At 52.6% G+C, this 19,293-nt stretch overlaps 1 protein-coding gene across 3 annotated transcripts in view; it reads right to left on the bottom strand.

Annotated features, from left to right (window-relative positions):
- The window catches only part of Prkcz (protein kinase C zeta), a 91,240-nt gene extending 72,172 nt beyond the window's left edge, over nt 1-19,068 (bottom strand). Inside the window, exons 1-4 of one of the 3 annotated variants that reach the window (XM_055615237.1) lie at nt 18,826-19,068; nt 15,302-15,423; nt 14,153-14,242; nt 12,545-12,595 (exon numbers count right to left, since the gene is read on the bottom strand). In XM_055615237.1, the coding sequence (XP_055471212.1) occupies nt 12,545-12,595; nt 14,153-14,242; nt 15,302-15,423; nt 18,826-18,899 (337 nt within the window). In that variant the 5' untranslated portion in view covers nt 18,900-19,068. Of the gene's footprint in view, nt 1-12,544; nt 12,596-14,152; nt 14,243-15,301; nt 15,424-18,825 lie in introns of those variants that run through there. The other 2 variants (XM_055615239.1, XM_055615238.1) reach the window with 2 other exon arrangements.
- Nucleotides 19,069-19,293: the final 225 nt, after the last annotated feature.

Genomic DNA, 19,293 nt, shown 5'->3' with positions numbered 1-19,293 from the left:
CAGAGACCTAAAGGCCTACACCAAGGGACACCACCAGGAGACCTGAGAACACCCAACACACAGAAAAGTACATAGGTGCTAGAGTTCTTGAGGAGAAACATGCATGTGCACACACACACGCACACACATGCACAGATACACACGCGCACACACCTGCACACACCCACACACACGAGCACTCATCCACGCACGCGCACACACACACACACACACCCTCCCAAATCCTTGGCCTCTAGTGTAGCCAGATGCTACTGGGAGGGTCACCATGACCAGACTCCGCACTGACACCACAGGGGCTGCGACAGCGGGAGGACTTCTGAGAATTTAAAACTCTGCCACCCATGTCCTCTTCCTGGGTCTCTGAAATGCGCCTCCATCGTAAGCTAAACCAAGATGGGGAACTCAGATGGGCTGGACCGAGAGCTGGCAGGGGAGGTGGCAGCATTTCCGGGTCATGAAACACGCCTGAGGGTGGTGGCCGCGCCCAGGGGTAGGGACACTGGGGGAGACTCACAGCTGGGAACACGGGACATCCCGCCATCTGGTGGGGTGGCTCAGTGGGCCGCTGCACAAGGCTGGTGACCAGGGCCTGATGCTCACTCATCCCCCACATAAACAACAGAAAGAAAGCACCAATTCCCCACAGATACCTCCACATACCGCACGCCACGGCACTCGCCCGCACACACACCCACCACACACATTCTCTCACACACATGGTAATAATAAATTTCTTAAAAAGTTACACACTGAATGAAGCTAGAGCTACAGCTCAGCTGGTGGAGACGGAGGCAGGAGGATTCAAGTTCAAGGTCATCCTTGACTACACACCAACCAATGAAAACAAGACAGAACTCTGAAACCTGAAGGCAGGGCTGCTCCAAGGAAAACCAAAAGTTTAATAAAATGGCGGAGAAGTGCAGGGCCGGTGGTGCGCACCGGTTATACGGGCAATGGAGAAGCTACGGGGGAGGCTAGGCTGAGAGCACGAGCCGCCTCTGCAGACCTGGGGCTGACTTCCAGCCCTGCACGCTCACTCACAGCTGTCTTTAAACGTAACTTCAAGAGATCTTTTGACTTCCTCGGGCACACATCCTCATGGGCACATACGTGTCTGCAGGCAAACATTTATATACACAAGTGGAAAAAAAAAAAAGAATCTAATCTTTAAAAAACAAACAAAAGAGACCCAGCCACGTCGGGAGGGCAGAGACAGGGAGAGCTGAGCCAACAGGTCCAGGGAAGGAGGCAAATGAGAACCAAGTGACATTAAAAAGTCCATAGAAACAGCTGCACAGATGTGTTACAGAGGAACCTGGAAATAAACATGAAAAAGAAAACTGCCACGGTAGAAATGAACCCAAGAAGAAATAAGGGTTGAGGCCAGGCTAAGAGAAATGAGGTCCTGTTTCTTTCCAACCACACAGAAAAATAGAAATATGCAATACTCAATGTAAACATTAAGTTACAGCCAGGCATGGCGACGCACACTTTTAACCCCGGCACTCAGGAGGCAGAAGTGAGCTTGAGGCGAGCCTCGTCTACACACTGAGTACACAGTCCAGGACTACACAGTAAGACGTTGTCTTAAAAATAGTGTACAATGCCGACTTCATCAATGAGCATTCAGCAAAGCAGCTTCCTGACCAGGACAAGACACAGGCTCTGCCCGTTGTGGCCTCAATTCATGCTTTCAACACTCCCATTTGACCGCAGAGCAAAGCGAGGCAGTAGTCCAGGGCCTGGGACCAGGACAGCCAGAGGTAGGCACCGGCAGCTTGTGCCTGACTCAGATCTTCACCGCCTGCCAACATTCGGTGGCTCCACCTTACTGGAAACCAGACTTTTCAGAACCTCCAACAGAAGAGACATTTAAAAAGGAGATGATTCAGTCCATAAAACACTTGCATGAGGGCGTGAGTCTGGATTCCCACAGAAAATCCACAGTCTGCAGCAGATCCAGTGCCAGAAAGGCACGCAGGTCCGCAGAGCTCCCTGGCCAGCTAGCCTAGGCAACTGAGCCTAGGCTCAGCAAGAGGCACTCTCTCAAAGATAAGGTGAAGACACCTGATGTTGGCTCCAGTCCCCACAAACACAAACGCAAGGGCCAGCCACATTCAAATCCCATATGCAAAACAAGCAAGCAAAAACACAAAATCAAATGGAAATTGAGGCAGCCTCTTGTCACAGTGTGACAGAAACGGTCTCCTGCCACACTGGAGGTGGCTCACACTGCCACATGCCCTCTCTTCCCCGTGGCCACCTGGAGAGGGGTAGAATCTGGCAGATTCTGTCCAGAGGCCTCAGAGACAGAAGCAGCCAAGCAGCCTGTCGTAATGAGGTGCCCTACTCCACATATTTAGGATAGTCCTAAAAATAAACCACGGTGTCCAAACACACTGGGGCAGGGGGATGCCAGGCTGTATCTGGATCTGAACTGAACTAAACAGTGGCTCACTTTGGACAGGCTTTTCTGATCCTTCTTAAAGCAGCACACAATGAACCAGCCTCCTGCTTGACCCTGTAGCCGAGAGCTGGGCTCCTCAGGGTACCTGATCTTCCCAAGAAGTAAATCTGGGGGAACTATAGCCAAAGTACCATTTTGGCAAGAAGGGAGGACAGCATAAGCAAAGGCCCTGTGGCAGGAGACAGCAAGAGGCAGTAAGTGAACAAGCTGTTGCCAGAAACATCAATGCCCAGAGCACCAAGGGACAAGTTCAAAAATGAAATATTCTGGGTTCTTCAGATACCACCTCAAAATCAGTCTACTCAGAGGTGTTCCCCTCACCCAAGATGGTCCCTGCTCCGCACATCCTCACGACATATCCAGGTCAACAGAGGAAACAGCAGCCACGCTGTTAACACTCCTGGCAGTTTGGAGCCCAACCCCGTGGATGGTTCTCCTGATGGTCAGACCTTGGCTCATTTGCTGTGACCAGAACATTCTACAGACATATCAGAGATCAAACAACGTGATACGGGAAAACTTCCAAGAACATTCACTGGCCTCACACCCGACACCAATGGTTCCTACATCCTAGCTGGAAGCCTGGAGCCACTGAAGAACCTACCCGATGCTCCTAGCAAGAACTGACAGGGGCTCCAGGAAACCCATGGACTCCCTGGGCTGCTGACAGAGTGAGGAATGACAGGCACCCCAGCAAAGCGCTGCCAGGCAGCAGCCTGAAGCTCAGAAGCAAAGTCTGGGAGGCAAGAACAGAGCCCAAAAGCGAACTCCTTATATAACTACTGGTGCTTCTGAACTTTACCAAGACACTGGAGAAGGAGCCCCCTGGAAGCTGATTTGGCTGAGGCAACAAGGTCGTCTCTCTGCAGAGTTGGGCAAGACACAGAAACAGGTAACGTGCAGCCATGACCCATTCTGCGCTCTGCCAGCACCCGGAGGGAACAGCTTTGCAGGGAGGGCCCGTTGGCTCCTGGAAGCTGGCCCCTGACCACAGTTCTGTGAAACTACCGAGAAGCAATGGGCCAAACCCACCAGGGAGGTCTCAAGGGCCAGGACCATTCTGGAGACCCTGGCCGCATGTCCACTGTCTAGGGTTCAAGTTGGCTACGCACGGCAAGCAGGCAGTCTCACGACCCAAAAGAGGCCACGGTACCTATACACCTCAGAGAAGCTATGACACAGCTCGTTTCTCCTCCCCAGCAGGCACTCATGCAGCCCCACCAGCTCTTCTCCTCCCGCACCCATTCGCAGGCCACTTTTTATAATTCAAGCACCCAAAACAAACAAGCCACCCTTGAGACCCATTCTGGCTGCAAGGAGCAGTCCATGCTCGAGCAAAGGGCACTCTAGGCACCCCCCCACCTGGGGGGGGGGTGTCTTTGCCAGTGTCTGCACCTTCCAAATGAAGGAGAGCTACCTTTGGGCAACCTGGTTCTCCAGGCCCCAAGGCCCCCTGCCAGCTTGATGGGAGAAGCTGGTAGCTGTTTTATTTTGTTTTGTTTTGTTTTTCTCAAAATGGTCGTCAGAAAAGCATCCCCCCATCCCATGCATGCACGTCACCCTCAATCCTGCACAGCCTCAGACCCATCTCAATCTACCTCCAACCATCTCAGGGCAGAAACCTGGGCGCCAAGGCCGCGCTGCCTGCCGATGTCCGAGCACCCTGCTGGAGTAAGCGTGCACGTCACCCAGACTCCAGCACGACAGACACAGCTAGGAAAAGCAGGGCAGGCTCGCCCCTGTAGGACTAAAAGCCAGAGGTGCACTTGTTTATGGAAACAGGTGCTGGCTGTGCATGCCAGGCAGAAGCCCAGACCCCATCACTGTGGTCCCATTGATCCGTCCACTCGCAGCTATGCAGTGGGAAAAGAAACCAGCAGACATGCATGTTCGTTTCAACCACAACACAGGCGCGACTGTAAAAGCCACGGCAACACTCCCAATTTGCCGGAGGCTCCCCAGGGCTCGGCTGAGTGAGGAGAGCGTCCCCAGCCTCTGCAGCGGCTCCTAGCCCAGGCCTCCAACACCGCCATCCCTGCACAGCTCCTTCCCTCACGTCCCTGTCAGCTACAGCTCGGCATGCTTTGCTACGGCTTATTCTTCTAAAAATCTGTCACCAGGGGAAACAACGGCCTCTCGGTGTGCTTCCTGCACCACGGCGAGATGCTGCAGTAGCATCCCTGCCCTGGCCGAGTCTGTGTGAACATCAGTGCAGCACTCAGGCTGTGACGGAGCCGAGATGAGACCCGGACCGTTGACCTGTGCTCCGCAGCCCCAGCCACTGCATTCACAAGGCCTGCAACGCCACCACCTTAGGCCTGGCGGAAAATCCACAGGAGAGCCGTGCGCTACTCACCAGCTTGCTCTGCTGCCTCCCCAGCACAGGATTCTTTATGCTCTACCGAAGGTGGGCACGCACGGAGGCATCCTCCGTCCCTTTAAGGAGCCGACGCTTCGTCCCCTGGCCTCCGGGCCGACAATGGGCAGGGTGGGTCTCCAGATCCACAATAGGCAGAGTGGGCTACCGCTGGAGGAGCAGACATCTAACGGAAGGTTGGCTGTCCTGCTCCCCGCCTCTCACATCTCTGCCTCCTCATGTCTCCAGGCCCGGGTGGTACCCGGCTCCCCTGGGAAGCTACAGCCGGCAGCTGAGGCACAAACTAAAACACGGCATGGATACGGAGGAGCTGACGTCACATGAAAACAAGCGTCTCTGTGCTGAGCCTGCCGGACAGGATGAGGGCCAGCCAGGGCCCAGCAGAGGAGGGCTCATTCTAGGCAGTCTTTAAAATGCCACATCTGGGAAACGTCCCAGGTGCACAGGGGCCTGCCTATCAGTTCCAGCCTGGGATTCTGGGTGCAGCAACCCCGGGCATGGCAATGGTCTGTGCTATGCATTCAGGATGGGCTCCACACAGACGCCCAAGGACCATAAGCACTGAGGGGCTATGAGCATTCAGGGGCTGTCCTCTCCAGGCTGGGAGGACCACAGCCCATTCAATACAGGCCAAACCCTAGATCAAGCAGCCTTTGTGTATCCTATGGACATCCCCTACACAGACCACTCCTCATGGAGAATGACGGTGGGTAACAGCCGGGGTAGAAATGGGAGGCAGCAAATCCCCAGAGAACCAAGCAGTTCCCACTGGTACCACACGTGAGCAGGCCGAGGCGGGAGGAGGTCTGTCACCCAGTGTAGGATCTAACAGACCATGCTGTGTCCCGGGGAGACCTGGGGCCCATGATAAGCAACCGCCTGGCCTTCATGCCTCCCCACATTGGTACCCGTGAGCTGTGAGTACTTAGCCCCCCTCTCAGCATTGGCCAGCCCCGAGCAGCTGGCCAAGCCACACACACCACAGTAACATCGACGCAGAGATCTGTGTCTGTCTGCCTGAGCTCTGGGTTCAGGTCACAGCTCCTTCGGTCGAGCACTGAGCGGAGGGAAGCCGTTTCTCCCAGGACAAAGCTTCCTTCTTTTGGCAGCTGCCTATCTATGCACTAGGCATTTCGGAGACTGCGGAACTTAGACACAGTACTGACAGCTCCTGTTCTATCACCTAGTTTTCTAGCCAAGGCAGATAAGAATGACTGAAGGAGGTGGTGGAGGTGGCAGGCCTGGAATTCCAGCAGCTGACACCCCAGCACCAAGGAGGCAGAGGCAGGGGGATTGCACACTAAAGGCCAGACTAAGCTACAAAGTGAGACCTTGTCTCAAAAAACCAACGGCTCGATAGCAGAATAGAACCCCTGCCTGGTATATACAAAGCTGTGGACTTAATTTCCAGCCCTCAAAAAAAAAAAATAATAATAATCTTTCATTTTTAATTGGTTAAATAAAATAATATTATTTTGGAAAACATGAACACATATGAAATTCAGATTTCAGTGTATGTAAAGGCTTTACTGGGGTACAATACCCCAGTATTGTGTGTGACTGATGGAAGCCGTCAGCTGAGATACAGATTTCACAGCCCAAGAGCCAAGACACCCGGTTCCTACTCCTGTACTGGCACGTCTGCAAGCCCTTCACTAAGATTATAAAATCACACAATGGCTGAACCATGACATCCGCAATGGACGTCAGCAAGAAAAATGTGTCCAGCGTAAAAATTAGCATCTCATCACAAACACTGTGTGGCCAGTTTCTCTCTTCTAGTCCCGCCCAAAATATCCCATTTTTCAAAACCTCTAGACGATGCAGGCTGAACTGGCTGATGGCTAATTTTGTTACAAGCCTATTTTAGGTGCAAAAGTCGCTTTCCCAATTTGTTGCAAATAATTTGAGACAAGTCTGAATGAAAGTGGATTTTTAGCAAAACAATGGCCTACCTATAAATACTAGGAAGTCTCGGAGCTGGAAAAGACTCTGCTCAGGGACAGCCCAGCAGCGCCTACCTCCATCTTTCCCTGACAACACCGTGTCGCTCCACAACTCCCACCCTGAGCCTGGCTCTTGTTTCTTCCCATCTCCAGGACAAGGGGGAACTATGGAAAAGTGTAGTGGTAGTTGGTAGGGAACTCCCATTTGTATTTGATCGTCAGCAGGCAGGCACAGCAGACTATGACAAAGTTGGCTTCCCTGAACGACCCCTTCTTTGTCTTAATGGCTGTTTTGTTTTTGTGACAGGGTTTCTCTGTGTAGCCTTGGCTGTCCTGGATTGGGTTTGCGGACCAGGCTGGCCTCGAGCTCACAGAGATCTGTCTGTCTCTGCCTCCCAGAGTGCTGGGATCACAGGCATGGGCCACTGACTTGGCTGTTTTGTTTCTTTGTGACAGGGTCTCATGTAGACTAGTCAAGGCAGACCTAACTTATTATGGAGTCAAAGATAGCATTGAACTTCTGATCTTCCTGTCCTCTGTCTCCCAAGGACATGTACACTTCTAAATGTCATTAACTTCATGGTCCCCACTTACAGAGAGGGAAACTGAGGTACCACACACTTTGCTTACCTGCCCAAAGTCATGATGCAGATATGGTGGCCAACAAGATGGCAGCCACCTGACTATCACACTCCATTTTTTTTTTTTCCCTCTCAGATACTCGGGATAGAACCCAAGCCTTCTGAAGACCAGGCCTCTGGTCTCCTGCTAAGCCTCTTGCTCAGCCTGTTCCCAGCACCTCCAGGTCACACACATCATGTCCCAGGACGCTTTAGTCTGTTCTCTGGACAGATAACCACCTCAGCTTCTTTGGTGACTGAACCCCTGCCAAGGCCTCCTCCGCCCAAGCCTGCTTCTGGGCCACTGTTCTGACTACCCCAGGAAGCACAGCAGCTTGACAGGCCAGGAGGACAGCAAGTGCAAGAAACGAACAGGCCCGTGACCCGACACAAGAGACAGACCGGGAAGTCTTTCTTGACTTGCAGGAACCTTCCATCTTCTTCAGGGACTCCAGACACCCAACCCCCACCTGGTGCCCCACAGCCAACCCAGTCACACACAGCCCCCAGCACAACAGTGTAGGGCCACCCACAAAAAGGATGGAGGAGGAAGTCAGACCAGACCCACCAATCTTCCAGGAACAGAAGGCAAAAGGACCTTGGCATAGCCACCGATGGAGGGCGTGTGAACAGTGATTTGTGGTGACAATTTTGGAATTTCAATATCTTTAGAAAACACAGCAGTATTATGAAAACATGTTTTCATTTAACCCCAGGTGTGGGGATGTGGGGCTGAGTCATAGCAGCTGACTATGATTTGCCTCGTGCTCTAGCAGAGGCATGGTTTTGGCAGCTACAGAAGTTTCTGCTATTATGTGACCTTTGCAATTCTGGGGGACTTTTCAAAAAATATATAAATGCTAGAGCCCTGATAGGTGGATTGTTGGTTGGTTGTTGGTCGCAGTTTGTTAAGAAGAGACAACAAGAAGAAATTAGATATCCTGATGGCCAAGGTCAAACTTGCCCCAAGGAGCTCAACACACCCCCTTTCCAACCCTTGACTTTATTCAGGGATCTCTGTCCTCTCTATCCTTTTTCTCTCATATCAAGTGTTAAGGAGTTGAAGGGTGAAAGAAGAAGAACCCACAAAGTAGCAAGCGCACATGCTGGCTACAGTGATGTGTCCCTAAAGCTTGCTGCTGTGACCTAATTTGTAGATGTGGCTAACACAGAAGCCCAAGATGGATGCTCTTATATCACCCGGTGGGGCCTGAACCTCATGACTAGTATCAGTGATCATTAAAAAGAGAAAGAAAAAACTAAACAAAACAATAAAACACTAGCAAAACAAGTGAAATTTATTCACAGGATCCAAGGAAAATTCAAAGTAGAAAACTGATTAGTTTGGTGCTGAAAAGATGGCTCAGTGGATGAGAGAAATTTCTGCTCTCCCAGAGGACCCAAGTTCGGTTCCCAGCACCCAAACTCACATCAGGTGGCTAGCAATGTCCTTTAACCACAGCGCCAGGGGATCTGATGCCATCTTCTGGCCTCCACAGGTACCTGCACTCATGTCCCCACACCCCCATGGGAATAAAAATAAAGAAAATTGGTCAGTGTATTAGGAGTTTTTTTTTTTTTTAATAAACAAACATGATCATCTTAATAGGTGCAAAACAACCCACTAAAAAAATTCATCATCTTCCATGCTAAAAACAGCCAACTATCTAGGCACAGAGAACTTACTAAGACCCCAGAGTGAAAAACCCACAGTGAACACACTTAACAACAACAACAAAAATAAAACAAAAATTAAGAAAACTCCACAAAACTGTGTACTTTTCCTCTAAGATCAGGGCAAAGACAGACTCGGGGTTCCCACATTGGAAAGGAATAGGAACCATTGCTGCTCTGCAGATGATAATGACCTTATATAAGTAAACTGCCACAAAACTTGTTAGAACTAAGAAGTTCAGTGAGTCACAAGCTGCGAGGTGAGCACACTAAAATCACTTGTCTTGGTACCTGCATGTGGTCTCAGTTTGCTTTCTGTTGCTTTGACAGACACTGTGACCAAAAAGCAACTTGGGAAAGAAAGGGTTTATTTCATCCCACAGGTCACAGCCTGTAAACTAGGGAAAGTGAGGCAAGAACCACAGAGGAATGCTACTTACTGGCTTGCTCTTGCTTTCCTCAGTCGGCTTCCTGACAGAATCTGGGCCCACCAGCCCAAGAATAGCACTGCCCACAGTGAGCTGCCCCCACCCCACCCCCTTCAATCACTAGTCAAGAAAAAGTTTCACAGGTTTGCCTCCAGGCCAATCTGATGGGTGCATGTTCTCAATTCCAGCTTGTGTGGAATTGACAGAAACTAACCAGACAAGCACCTTCACTCGCTAACCCGCTGTCAATCGTGACTTTCTAATCTGTACTACCACCTCACTCTGAATAAAGTTACCCTGCTACTTTGAAAAAAAACAAAACAAAACAAAAAAAACCATTATCTTTCTGTACAATGAACAGTCCTAAAAGTAAATGAAGAAAAGTTCCATTGTATTAGTATCAAAAGGACGTTCCAGTTATAACAGCATCAAAAGGAAGAGCTAAAAAGGTTTAAGGATTAAACAAGGAGGTGAGAGACTTATATGAAGATGATGCTCAGTGGATCAAGCATGCTGTAGAAGGCTCTGGGTTCAAGTCCCAGGACCCCAAAAAACAGCAACAACCCAAACCAACACTGCAAAACTGCAAACACTGCTAAAGGAAACTAAGAAACACATAAATAAGCGGAAACCTTCCAGTTTATGACCCAGGAGACTTAACATGGCTAAGATTAAGATGTTAGCTCAGGATGAGGGCGAGGCTCCGTGGCAGGGGAGAGCCTCCCATGGTGGCGCCAGAGCAGTGGAAACCCTGCTGCTATCTGCTTCCAAGCGGAATGTCAACCGAGCACTCCACAGTCTAAAGACTTAGGTTAGAATCTGGCTAATTCAGGGAGTTCCGGGGGCTGCGAGGTGCCGGCTGACATACCACAGGCCAGCTCACATGCCCTTGTTCCATGCCAACCAGGTCCTGCAAAGTTTTCAAAATGGTAGCCCCTCTGGCTCTGTGTGTACATCCAGCCATCTTACATTGTCCTAGTGAAGGACAGTCTCCCTTGTCACTGACATGCCACCAGGCTGACCGGCCTCCCATACCCTCAGCAAAACGATAGACACAGACATCCTTGCAGACAGCAGTCACAGTTTCCCTGGACAACCAGATGGCTTTCCTGTGTCCAAGGCAGGTACCTGGATCAAGTGGGAAGTGTTCACAGAATGCCATCGTGCAAAGCCTGGGAGACCATATCAGGGTCCTGTTGTCTCCCAGACCCCCGCCTTTCTATAACCTAGTGCACCAGCCAGCCTGGGCAGGGTGATCCATAAGCGAGATCCTGGCTTGCCAATCATCCATTGGTCATTGGTGGTACTCAATTCATGACCTTCAGATCTCAGCCCAAGTTCTACAGTTCTGACAAAAACTGTCTATGAAAGACGGAGCCACCCAGCAATCATGTGACCAGGCCAGCGCTTCTGAAGGCAACAATCTCTGCATGCCTCCAGGGCTCGATGGACGCACCTTGTCCTTCCTGACTTCTATCCTTCAACAGAGAAGCTCTTAGACTTCCAGGGACCTACTGTGGGGCAACAGCCCCTCCCTACAGCACCCACACACAAACAAGAAGCCAACAGGTCTGCAGCTCTGGGGCGGGGCTGAGACAGGGCACAGACACTATGGGCTACCTATTCTCTAGCCCTCTGATCACACATGACCACAATCTTGTCACCATAGCCAAACGGCATCCAGGTAGCAGACAGACACAACCCGAAACACACCCACTGAGACAGTCAGGACAACCTCACCTTTCCTCTTCAACAACTTTGCGCTTTTTCTCCTTTAATGTTAAAACTTTATTATTATTGTGTAAACATGTACATGTGTGTCTGATGTGTGGGAACAAAGGTACATGTGTGTTATAGTGTGTGTTTGGAGGTCAGAGGATAACTCTGGAGAGCTGGCTGTCTCCTGCTTTTACAGGGGTCCAGGGATTGAACTCAGGCCACCAGGTAAGAACTGCCAACCCCTGCCTTGTTTTATTGTTTTTCATACTCATAAAGACACACTGTCCAGATGCCTCCCCGGGACATGGAACCCTAACACCAGGTTCCATACCACCCAGTCTAAGGCCTCTTTACACAACACCCCATCCACGCACACACACCTTACATGGCCTTCCCAGCCTATGGCCCAGGGTTGGTTCCCTATCCCACTGGAGGCAAAATACATGGGCCAGCCCCTGCCTCCTCTAATGACACTGGGTCATGGTACTTCTTCAGTAACCAGGTGAGCCAAACCTTGTCACCCACCTGAGCCTTGCCATCCCTTAACACCTAAGCATGGCCTCCATGCACTCAGAGGCAAAGACCAAGCCCCCACTCCTGGACCTGTTTCCCTCATCTCCTACTGACAGACACTGCGGAAACACCAGACAGAGAGAGCAAGAAGGCCAGGCCTGGGCAGCCTGCACGGGGCAGACAGTGTACAGACGCAGAGGTGCAGCGCCCTGCTGTCCTGGCCTGGGCATGTTCCTCCTGGGACAAATTGGGGCACTTCGCTGACCCTCTACTCTGCCACCAAAGCAAGCCGACCACACCTCCCTCCTATACTCACCTCCCCTACAAAGCCTCAGCTGGCCAAATCATACCCATGGAAGTGATGGGGGAGCCATCCGAAGTGAAGGGAGCTCTTAGGTTACAGCACTGGGCATGGCAAGGTTGGGCTCCTCACCGCTAAGTGACTCTGGGTCCCAGGGCCCTGCTTCACGCAAGGCACCCACCCACCGCCCTGGCATGACGGACAGCAGTTCTACCTGTAGCGCATGGTGTGTGTTAAAAGGGAATTAAAAAATGGAGCACTCAGGCTGGAAGGATGGCTCAGTGGTTGAGAGCACTGGCTGTTCTTGTAGAAAACCTGGGTTCAATCCCTGGTACCCACACAGCAGCTGATAACTGTAATTCCAGTTTCAGAGGCTGTGATGCCCTCTTCTGGCCTCTGCAGACACCAGGCACTTATGTGGTATGCAGATGCACATACAGGCAAAACACCCATATACATAAAGTAAAATAAAATTAAAATTTTTAAATTGAACACTTACTGTCTTCTCCAGGACAAGGCATGCCTGGTTGTTCTGGGATGCTTGGGAAAACTGGATAGAAAGAAAGAAAATGATGAGGTAAGTGATCAGTGTGCAATGATAATGCTGTCTCAGGGAAAGTCCTGCCCTGAGTCATGGCAACTGGCTCCACAGTCCATACCCATTCTTTTTTTCCCCTTCAAGACAGGGTTTTTCTGTGTAACAACCTTGCTTTGTAGGCCTGGCTGTCCTCAAACTCAGAGATTCACCTGCCTCTGCCTCCAAAGTTTTGGGATGTTAAAATGTGTGCTACCACCACCCAGCTGAGGACCTGTTTTTAGAAGATATTCTTCAGCACAGACCAAAAAGCTCAAGCACGTCTCTGCGTCAAACCCAGTTTATAAGGTTCCAGGGGAAAGGCTTTTGAAAAGCGGAGCTATCAAAGGAAAACTAGCAGTTCTCATCAATAAGGTAATTCAGAAACAAGAAAGGACAGCAATCACCTTGAAAATCAAAATCTAAAAAGCAGCACCAAGACTTAAACCTGGGTCTTGCGAGTGCTCGGTCAGCTCTCTTCCACTGAGCTATAGGACCTATATCTTCTCCCCTTTTTACTTTTTATTTTGAAACAAGGTCTCATTAAGCTGTCCAGGCTGGCCTTCTCTAATTCCATAGCACAGTTTTTCTGGAACTTTCTAAATCTTCCTAACCCCATTTCTCAAGAACAAGATTACAAGCCTATGCCATGAGGCTCAGCAAAACTTAAGTTTTTGTGCCAGTGTGATGGCTCCTACCATCGAGCCTGATCACCCGAGTTTGACCCCTGAGACCCACACAGTAAAGAGAAGGACCAACTCACATAAGTTTTCCTCTGATCCCCACACATGGACCCCAGCACACACACAGTAAATAAATAATATAACAATACATTTCTAATTAAGCACATCACTCCTAACAATTTATCTTTACGTGTGCGTGTGTGTGCGTGTGTGTGTGTGTGTGTGTGTGTGTGTGTGTGTGTGTGTGTGTCTGACTCAGAGTCTGTGCACCACATGCATGCAGGAGCCTGCAGAGGCCAGAAAAGGCACTGGACTCCTCCAAGAACCCATTACAGATGGCTGCTAGCCAACCTGTGGGTGCTCAGAACAGAACCCTGGTCCTCTGCAAGAACAACAAGTATTCCTAACCACTGAGCCATCTCTCCCATCCAATAAACTTACTTTAAAGTACATACAAGCATTACAAGATTTTAGACTGCCAGGCTCTGTCTTCAGGCTGTCAGACAAAGATTCTCCAGCTGAGGAGAGGCCCCTAGGCTATGGTCTCCTCAGTTTTACACTTGACAGAAGCCAGGGTTATTAAGAAAGGGGACTTCAATTGAGGAAATGCCTCCGTCCTTTTGCAAGTGTATGGGACATTTTCTTGATTAATGGGTGATGTGGGAGGGCTGGGTCCACTGTGGGTGTCCACCCCGGGCATGTCTCTGTTTTAGCTCCTGGCTCCAGGTTCCTAGCCCCGCTTGGCTTCCCTCAATGACGGACTGTGATCAGCATGAACCAAGAGAGACAGGGCATCTATCTTCACAGACCAAGCGAGTAGATGAGAGCCGAGCCCAGATTTGTCACCTACCATGGATGATGAGCACTTCATCCCTGCCCTGACAGGCCAGGCGGAAGGCCTCCTCCAGCTCCATCTGTGAGGACACAGTACAAGGGTCACCTATGGGTGGAGGCAAGAGGCACCAATGAGGCCGTGACAGCAGAGAGGGCCGAGCTGCTCAGCACTGGCGCTCACTCAGCAGCTCAGACGGAAGGAGGGTGGCAAAGTCTGATCTGTAGAGCAGGGATGGGAGAGCCCATAGCAGCCAGCCAAACCAACCAGCTAATTTCCCCTCACAAGATCTGAGGGTCCCAAGTAAGAACCTATCAACCCCAGAAGGAAACCTTGTTCACTCACAGCCTCGGGAGCTCTAAGAGCTTGCGGGCCAGCAAATAAGACCTAGCACCTTCTCCTAGGTGGCCTAGGTAAAGAAGGAGGGTCCTGCCCTCTGGGCTTGCTGGATGTGGAGATGCATAAAACCAGCCCCAGTTCCAATCGTCCTGAGGAAATGGGAGAGGCTGTGTGCTCTACCTACTCCACAGCGTCTCTGACTGACAGCAGCAGTCGGACATGGGAAAGGGCACTCTCCTGACTATCTCCACCTCATCCCAGTTTTCTCTGGGTCTGAATGTGGGAAAGAAAGAGGCAGAAGGAGGAGACAGAGACATAGAAATGCAGAGAGAGCAAGAAAGATGGGGGCATGAAAAGGGGAGAAAATAGAGAAGTAGAAAGGTGGGAGAAAGGGAAGAAAAGGACAGGAAAGAGAAGAACAGAGAAAAGGAAGTAAGAGAGATGAGAAAGGAGCAGAGGAGAGGGAGAAATCAAAAGGGGGGCATGGAGGCCTCAGGCTAGCCTCAGCTTCCCGGCTCTGCTAGGAAAAGGAGGAGCTAGTCCTTCCTAAATCAGCAGCTGGAAAACCCCAGCACACAAGATCATCAGGTAAGGGGTAAGGGCCTGTGCTAGGTGGGAGCCAGCTGAGACCAGAGCCCCCCCATGCAGCAGGAGCACCCCGCTTTGTCTGGCTTCCTGCGCTGCCCGGTCTGTCCTGGTCCTATTTGCCCATCTGCAGCTATTCCTGCTGAGGAACTGTTGGCTCCAACAAGTTCAGCTGCGCAGCCTGTGGGGGAGGCTGACGAAGCCCAGGGGAGCTCAGTCTGGCCATCCCAAGGCTGAGGCTACCTTCACTGTCCACCCACTTGAGGGTGAGCGGGTGCTGCTGGTGCAGGCCACACATGTCTCTCACTTCCTCACAGAGGTCCTTGAATGTTGTCATGGCGTCCACGCTGGTAATCAGGATGTCCCTGGGACAAAAAGGACAGGGATATCTGTCACTAAGATCACACCCGAACCTGACTAAACACTGCTCAGTTAGCCAAGTTACTGATTAGATAAATGAAGTTAAAATCTCCCCCAACACGAAATGGCACCACTGACCAGTTTTTAAAACAACCTCCATGGCTCCACAGAGAAGCAAGCTGAAGTGACAGAGGCCTCCATAGTGGAAGGCAAGCACCCAAGCCTGCTGAGCAACAGTGTATACAGGATGCAGACACAAGCCCATCTGCTTCACTCAGGTCAAGCCTTTCCCCAAAGCCTTGAGGGTGAAAACCAGGCGCACTACCCAGAGAAGCGAACAGTTAGCTAGTCAGAGCTGTCCTTGAACGGCTTGGCAGGACCTGAGCCACCTCTACCCCAGCGTCGCAGCAACAATTCTGAAAGGCATACTTCTTGGAAAAGCAAATCTCAGAATGCCATTGCCTTTTATCTTTTCATTCCCAGATGGGACTTAACCCTCTGTCGTAGGAGATGGCTTAGAGACATGACCTGGAGGAGGAAAATGAGAAGTGGGAGTGTTGCTCCCCTATTTTCCTTATAAGGAAGGGCAGCGGCAACAAGTTTCCATGGAAACTAAGCAGGACCACACCCTCACAGAAGCGGCAGTGAAAATCGACTTGTGTCTGACATCCATGGGAAAAAAAAAAAGGCTTGGGAAAGGAAACCTGAAAAGCTCTGAGATGGGAACATTGGCCAGGGTTGCTGTGTCCCCTGGTCTCCCCACTGGGCTGTCAAAATTGGGTCACACAACTGTCTATGAACAAAGACGAGATTCAGAGCGACGAGCATCCAGCACCTACCCGGCGCCCTGCACACCAGCCAGGCCTCCGGGGACCTGCCGGTCTGTGGGTCTCACCCACTGTGCAGGGCCAGGGATAGGTGTCCCCAGCTGCCCCTGGTTTCTACAAGACCAGCCAGCCAGCTTCTGCCTAGCCCCCGCCTGTCTCGGGAATTGATCCTGTCCTAGGCCACACAGCCTGTAGAACCACGGCAGATGACAAAACTGATGTGGGGCCTCCAAAGCTCAGCCTCAGGCACCTGTCACCTGGCATCTCCCTCACATGGTGCCCACACTGCCCAGCACTGGCCAACCGGAATGCTGGAAATCAGGTCTGACATCCCTTTCTCGGACCTCTTTCTGAACCCTTGGAAGCCATCCTCCACCAGCACCCCTCAGTGCCCAGGGCACAGGTGACACATTAGGAGGTGCCCCACGGAGCTGAGCTACCTGCTCACAAGTGGGCTTTGGTGAGCCCTCCTCCTGACACACTGCTAAGCAAGGGCGTCTCAGAAGTTGGGAGCAGCCTGGACAGATCACCCGACCGCAGGTCCTCCAATATGAAAGTCTGTAACAAGAGCCACAGCAGGACGGAATACCCACCCCCAAGTGATAACTGAAGTATCAGAAAGCAGGCACCTTGGTTTTGCCTGTCTGGCTCACAGGCAACTCCCTGAGAACAGTGTTGCCTGACACTCCTCAAATACAGGTGGCCACTGGTGGCAGCACTCTGCTCTCAAGCCTCAAAGGGACTGCGGGACAACAGGAAGGCAAATGGCTGACATATTACACACTGACTGTTCTAAGGACAGGGCTGCATCCTTGACTCTAAGCTGTAGCTCTGTCACCTCCCTCAGAGCAGTGTCTTGTGCCATGGCCCCAAGACGGCACCTTCCTAGACAGCACATTCCCCCAAGCCCCAACTTTAACAGCCAAGAGGGTAGCTCTGCCTCCTCAAGCGAGCCTCGGGACTCAAGCTCCAAAGGCACCCAGTGGGCGGATTTTAGAGAGCCAGGAAGAAGCCTCCTCCAGAGGCAGAGGAAGGCAGAGGGGTACAGAGGGAGTAGGAGTGGAGAAGTAGAGAGAGAGGAGGGTAGGAAGGGGTGGAGAAAGGGAAAGAGGGGAGGGAGAGAGAGGAAGAGGAAGGGGGGCTCCACTTTTGTCAGCTGAGGAAACTGGAGTCAACAGGTTGAATTACACTGCCAGTAACCAAAGTGCTCCCCAGGGGCAAAGGCGGGAGGAGGGGCAAGACCGACAAGTCCAGGACCGGGGAACTGTCCAAGGTGAGCCATGACCCCCAAAGGGTTGGCTCAACCTACCCTAAGGGAAGGGTGGGAAGGGTGGGTCCCACCCCTGGGGCCCTCAGCTTCAGTGAGGACCAACTGCTGAGCTTGGGGGTCCAGGCAGAGGAAGTCGGCTTTAACAGGCTCACTCCAGAATCCAGAAGCCTGAGGACACAGCTAAGTCTTCGCTTTTAGCAGGGGCACTCCAGGCCAGAGGCAGGGCTTTGGACCTGACATCTTTGGGTGGGCCTGTCAGACCCCCAGAAATCCTTTCTCTGGCTCTATCAGAAACCCTGCTTCAAGTCCAGGATCACCAGAGGTTGGTCATAGTGAGAGGGAACTGGCAGGAACTTCCTTAACAAACCGTGGAGCTAGGCAGCCCGAGGCTGGAAACAAACCCTCCACCCAGGCAAGGACGACGACAGCCACTTGTCTCTGTAAAACTCCCAGGAATGCGGAGAGCCCAGTCCAGCCACTGGGCCAGCATTCCACTCCACTCCTTCCTCCTGCCCAAGAGCAGTGACCCTTGACCCTTGACCTGGGAGTACCCAGGTCGGCTCCAGGAGAAGCAGCCAAAGCATTAGGCATCCACCGCCTTCTGTCTACACAATCAGAGGAGCAAAATACCCCAGCTGAGCGGAGGCGGGCCAGCCACCAGACACCACCACTCCGCACCCATCAACCGCTCCGCACCCATCACTCCAGGCTCCGAGGCAACACCACCGTCAGTATTTCCCAATTTCCCCAGGAAAGGAAAGTGGAATCCAGGGCTGGGGGCCAAAGCCAGGCCCCCAAACCACCTGTAAGTGACGGAAGCGTCACCAATCCCGTCCTTAAAGAAAGGCAGGACCGTATTCTTTCTGGAGATCTCCAAAAAGTTCTCTTCCCCAAACAAAAGCCGCGGAATGTGCGCTTAAATTCCCACTCTTGCGCATGCCTTTACCTGGCTCAAAGCTTTCCCTACATTTACACCGAAGCCAACTTAAGTAACCTTGGTTGGTGGTGCCGTTTTTTTAACGCACCAGAAGTGTTCACAATCTGACAAAAACTTTCAGACCGTAGGAGCTCGTCCTTGATGTCCCCGCCTAAGTGAGACCTGGCTTGGAGCGCCAACGCCGGCCTGCTGCGCGCGCCCGGAGGAGCCAGCGACGCGGAGCGTGCCCCGCCCTCGAGCTTTCCCTCGGGCCACGGTCAAGGGCGCCGCGGCAGCTCCGGGCGCCTCGCCGGCGCCTCCCGCCTCCCTCGCGCGCAGGCCGCCCGGACCGTCCCGGAGCCCCGCGGCCGCGCACCCCGCCTTGCTCGCTCACCCCCCGTAGTGCGCCTTCAGACGGACGCGCCCGCCGCCGCTCCCATCCATCTTGGGGTCCGTCCTGCTGGGCATGGCGCACTCCGCCAGCCGCCGTCAGCGCCGCGCCCGGGGCGCTCCGGCCATGGCTAGCGGCCCCCCGCGCAGGGCCGGGTTGCCAGGCGGGGCGGACGGCGGAACGCGGAAGGGAGCGCGCAGCGGGGGGACCGACGGCGCCGGCCGCGCCAACTCCACGGAACTTGGGCGGTGCGCGGGGCGGGGGGCGGGTGTGGGCGCGGGGCGGGGGCGGAACCCGGCCGTCCGGGCGGCCAATCCACGGGCCAGGTGGCACCTGCGGCCAATGAGGGCTCCCCGGGGCCGCCACCTGGGCCAATCCTCAGGGGCCCGCGCGGCCGCGGCCCAATAACGAGGGCACAGAGCGCAGTACCTGTCGGCGGGGCGCGGCCGCCTGCGACCAATGGGAGCGCGC

The sequence above is a fragment of the Psammomys obesus genome, unplaced genomic scaffold (genome assembly GCF_907164565.1).
Source record: "Psammomys obesus unplaced genomic scaffold, mPsaObe1.curated_primary_1811, whole genome shotgun sequence".
In the NCBI taxonomy this organism is placed as follows: domain Eukaryota; kingdom Metazoa; phylum Chordata; class Mammalia; order Rodentia; family Muridae; genus Psammomys; species Psammomys obesus.
This window is presented reverse-complemented; position numbering and strand designations above follow the sequence as displayed.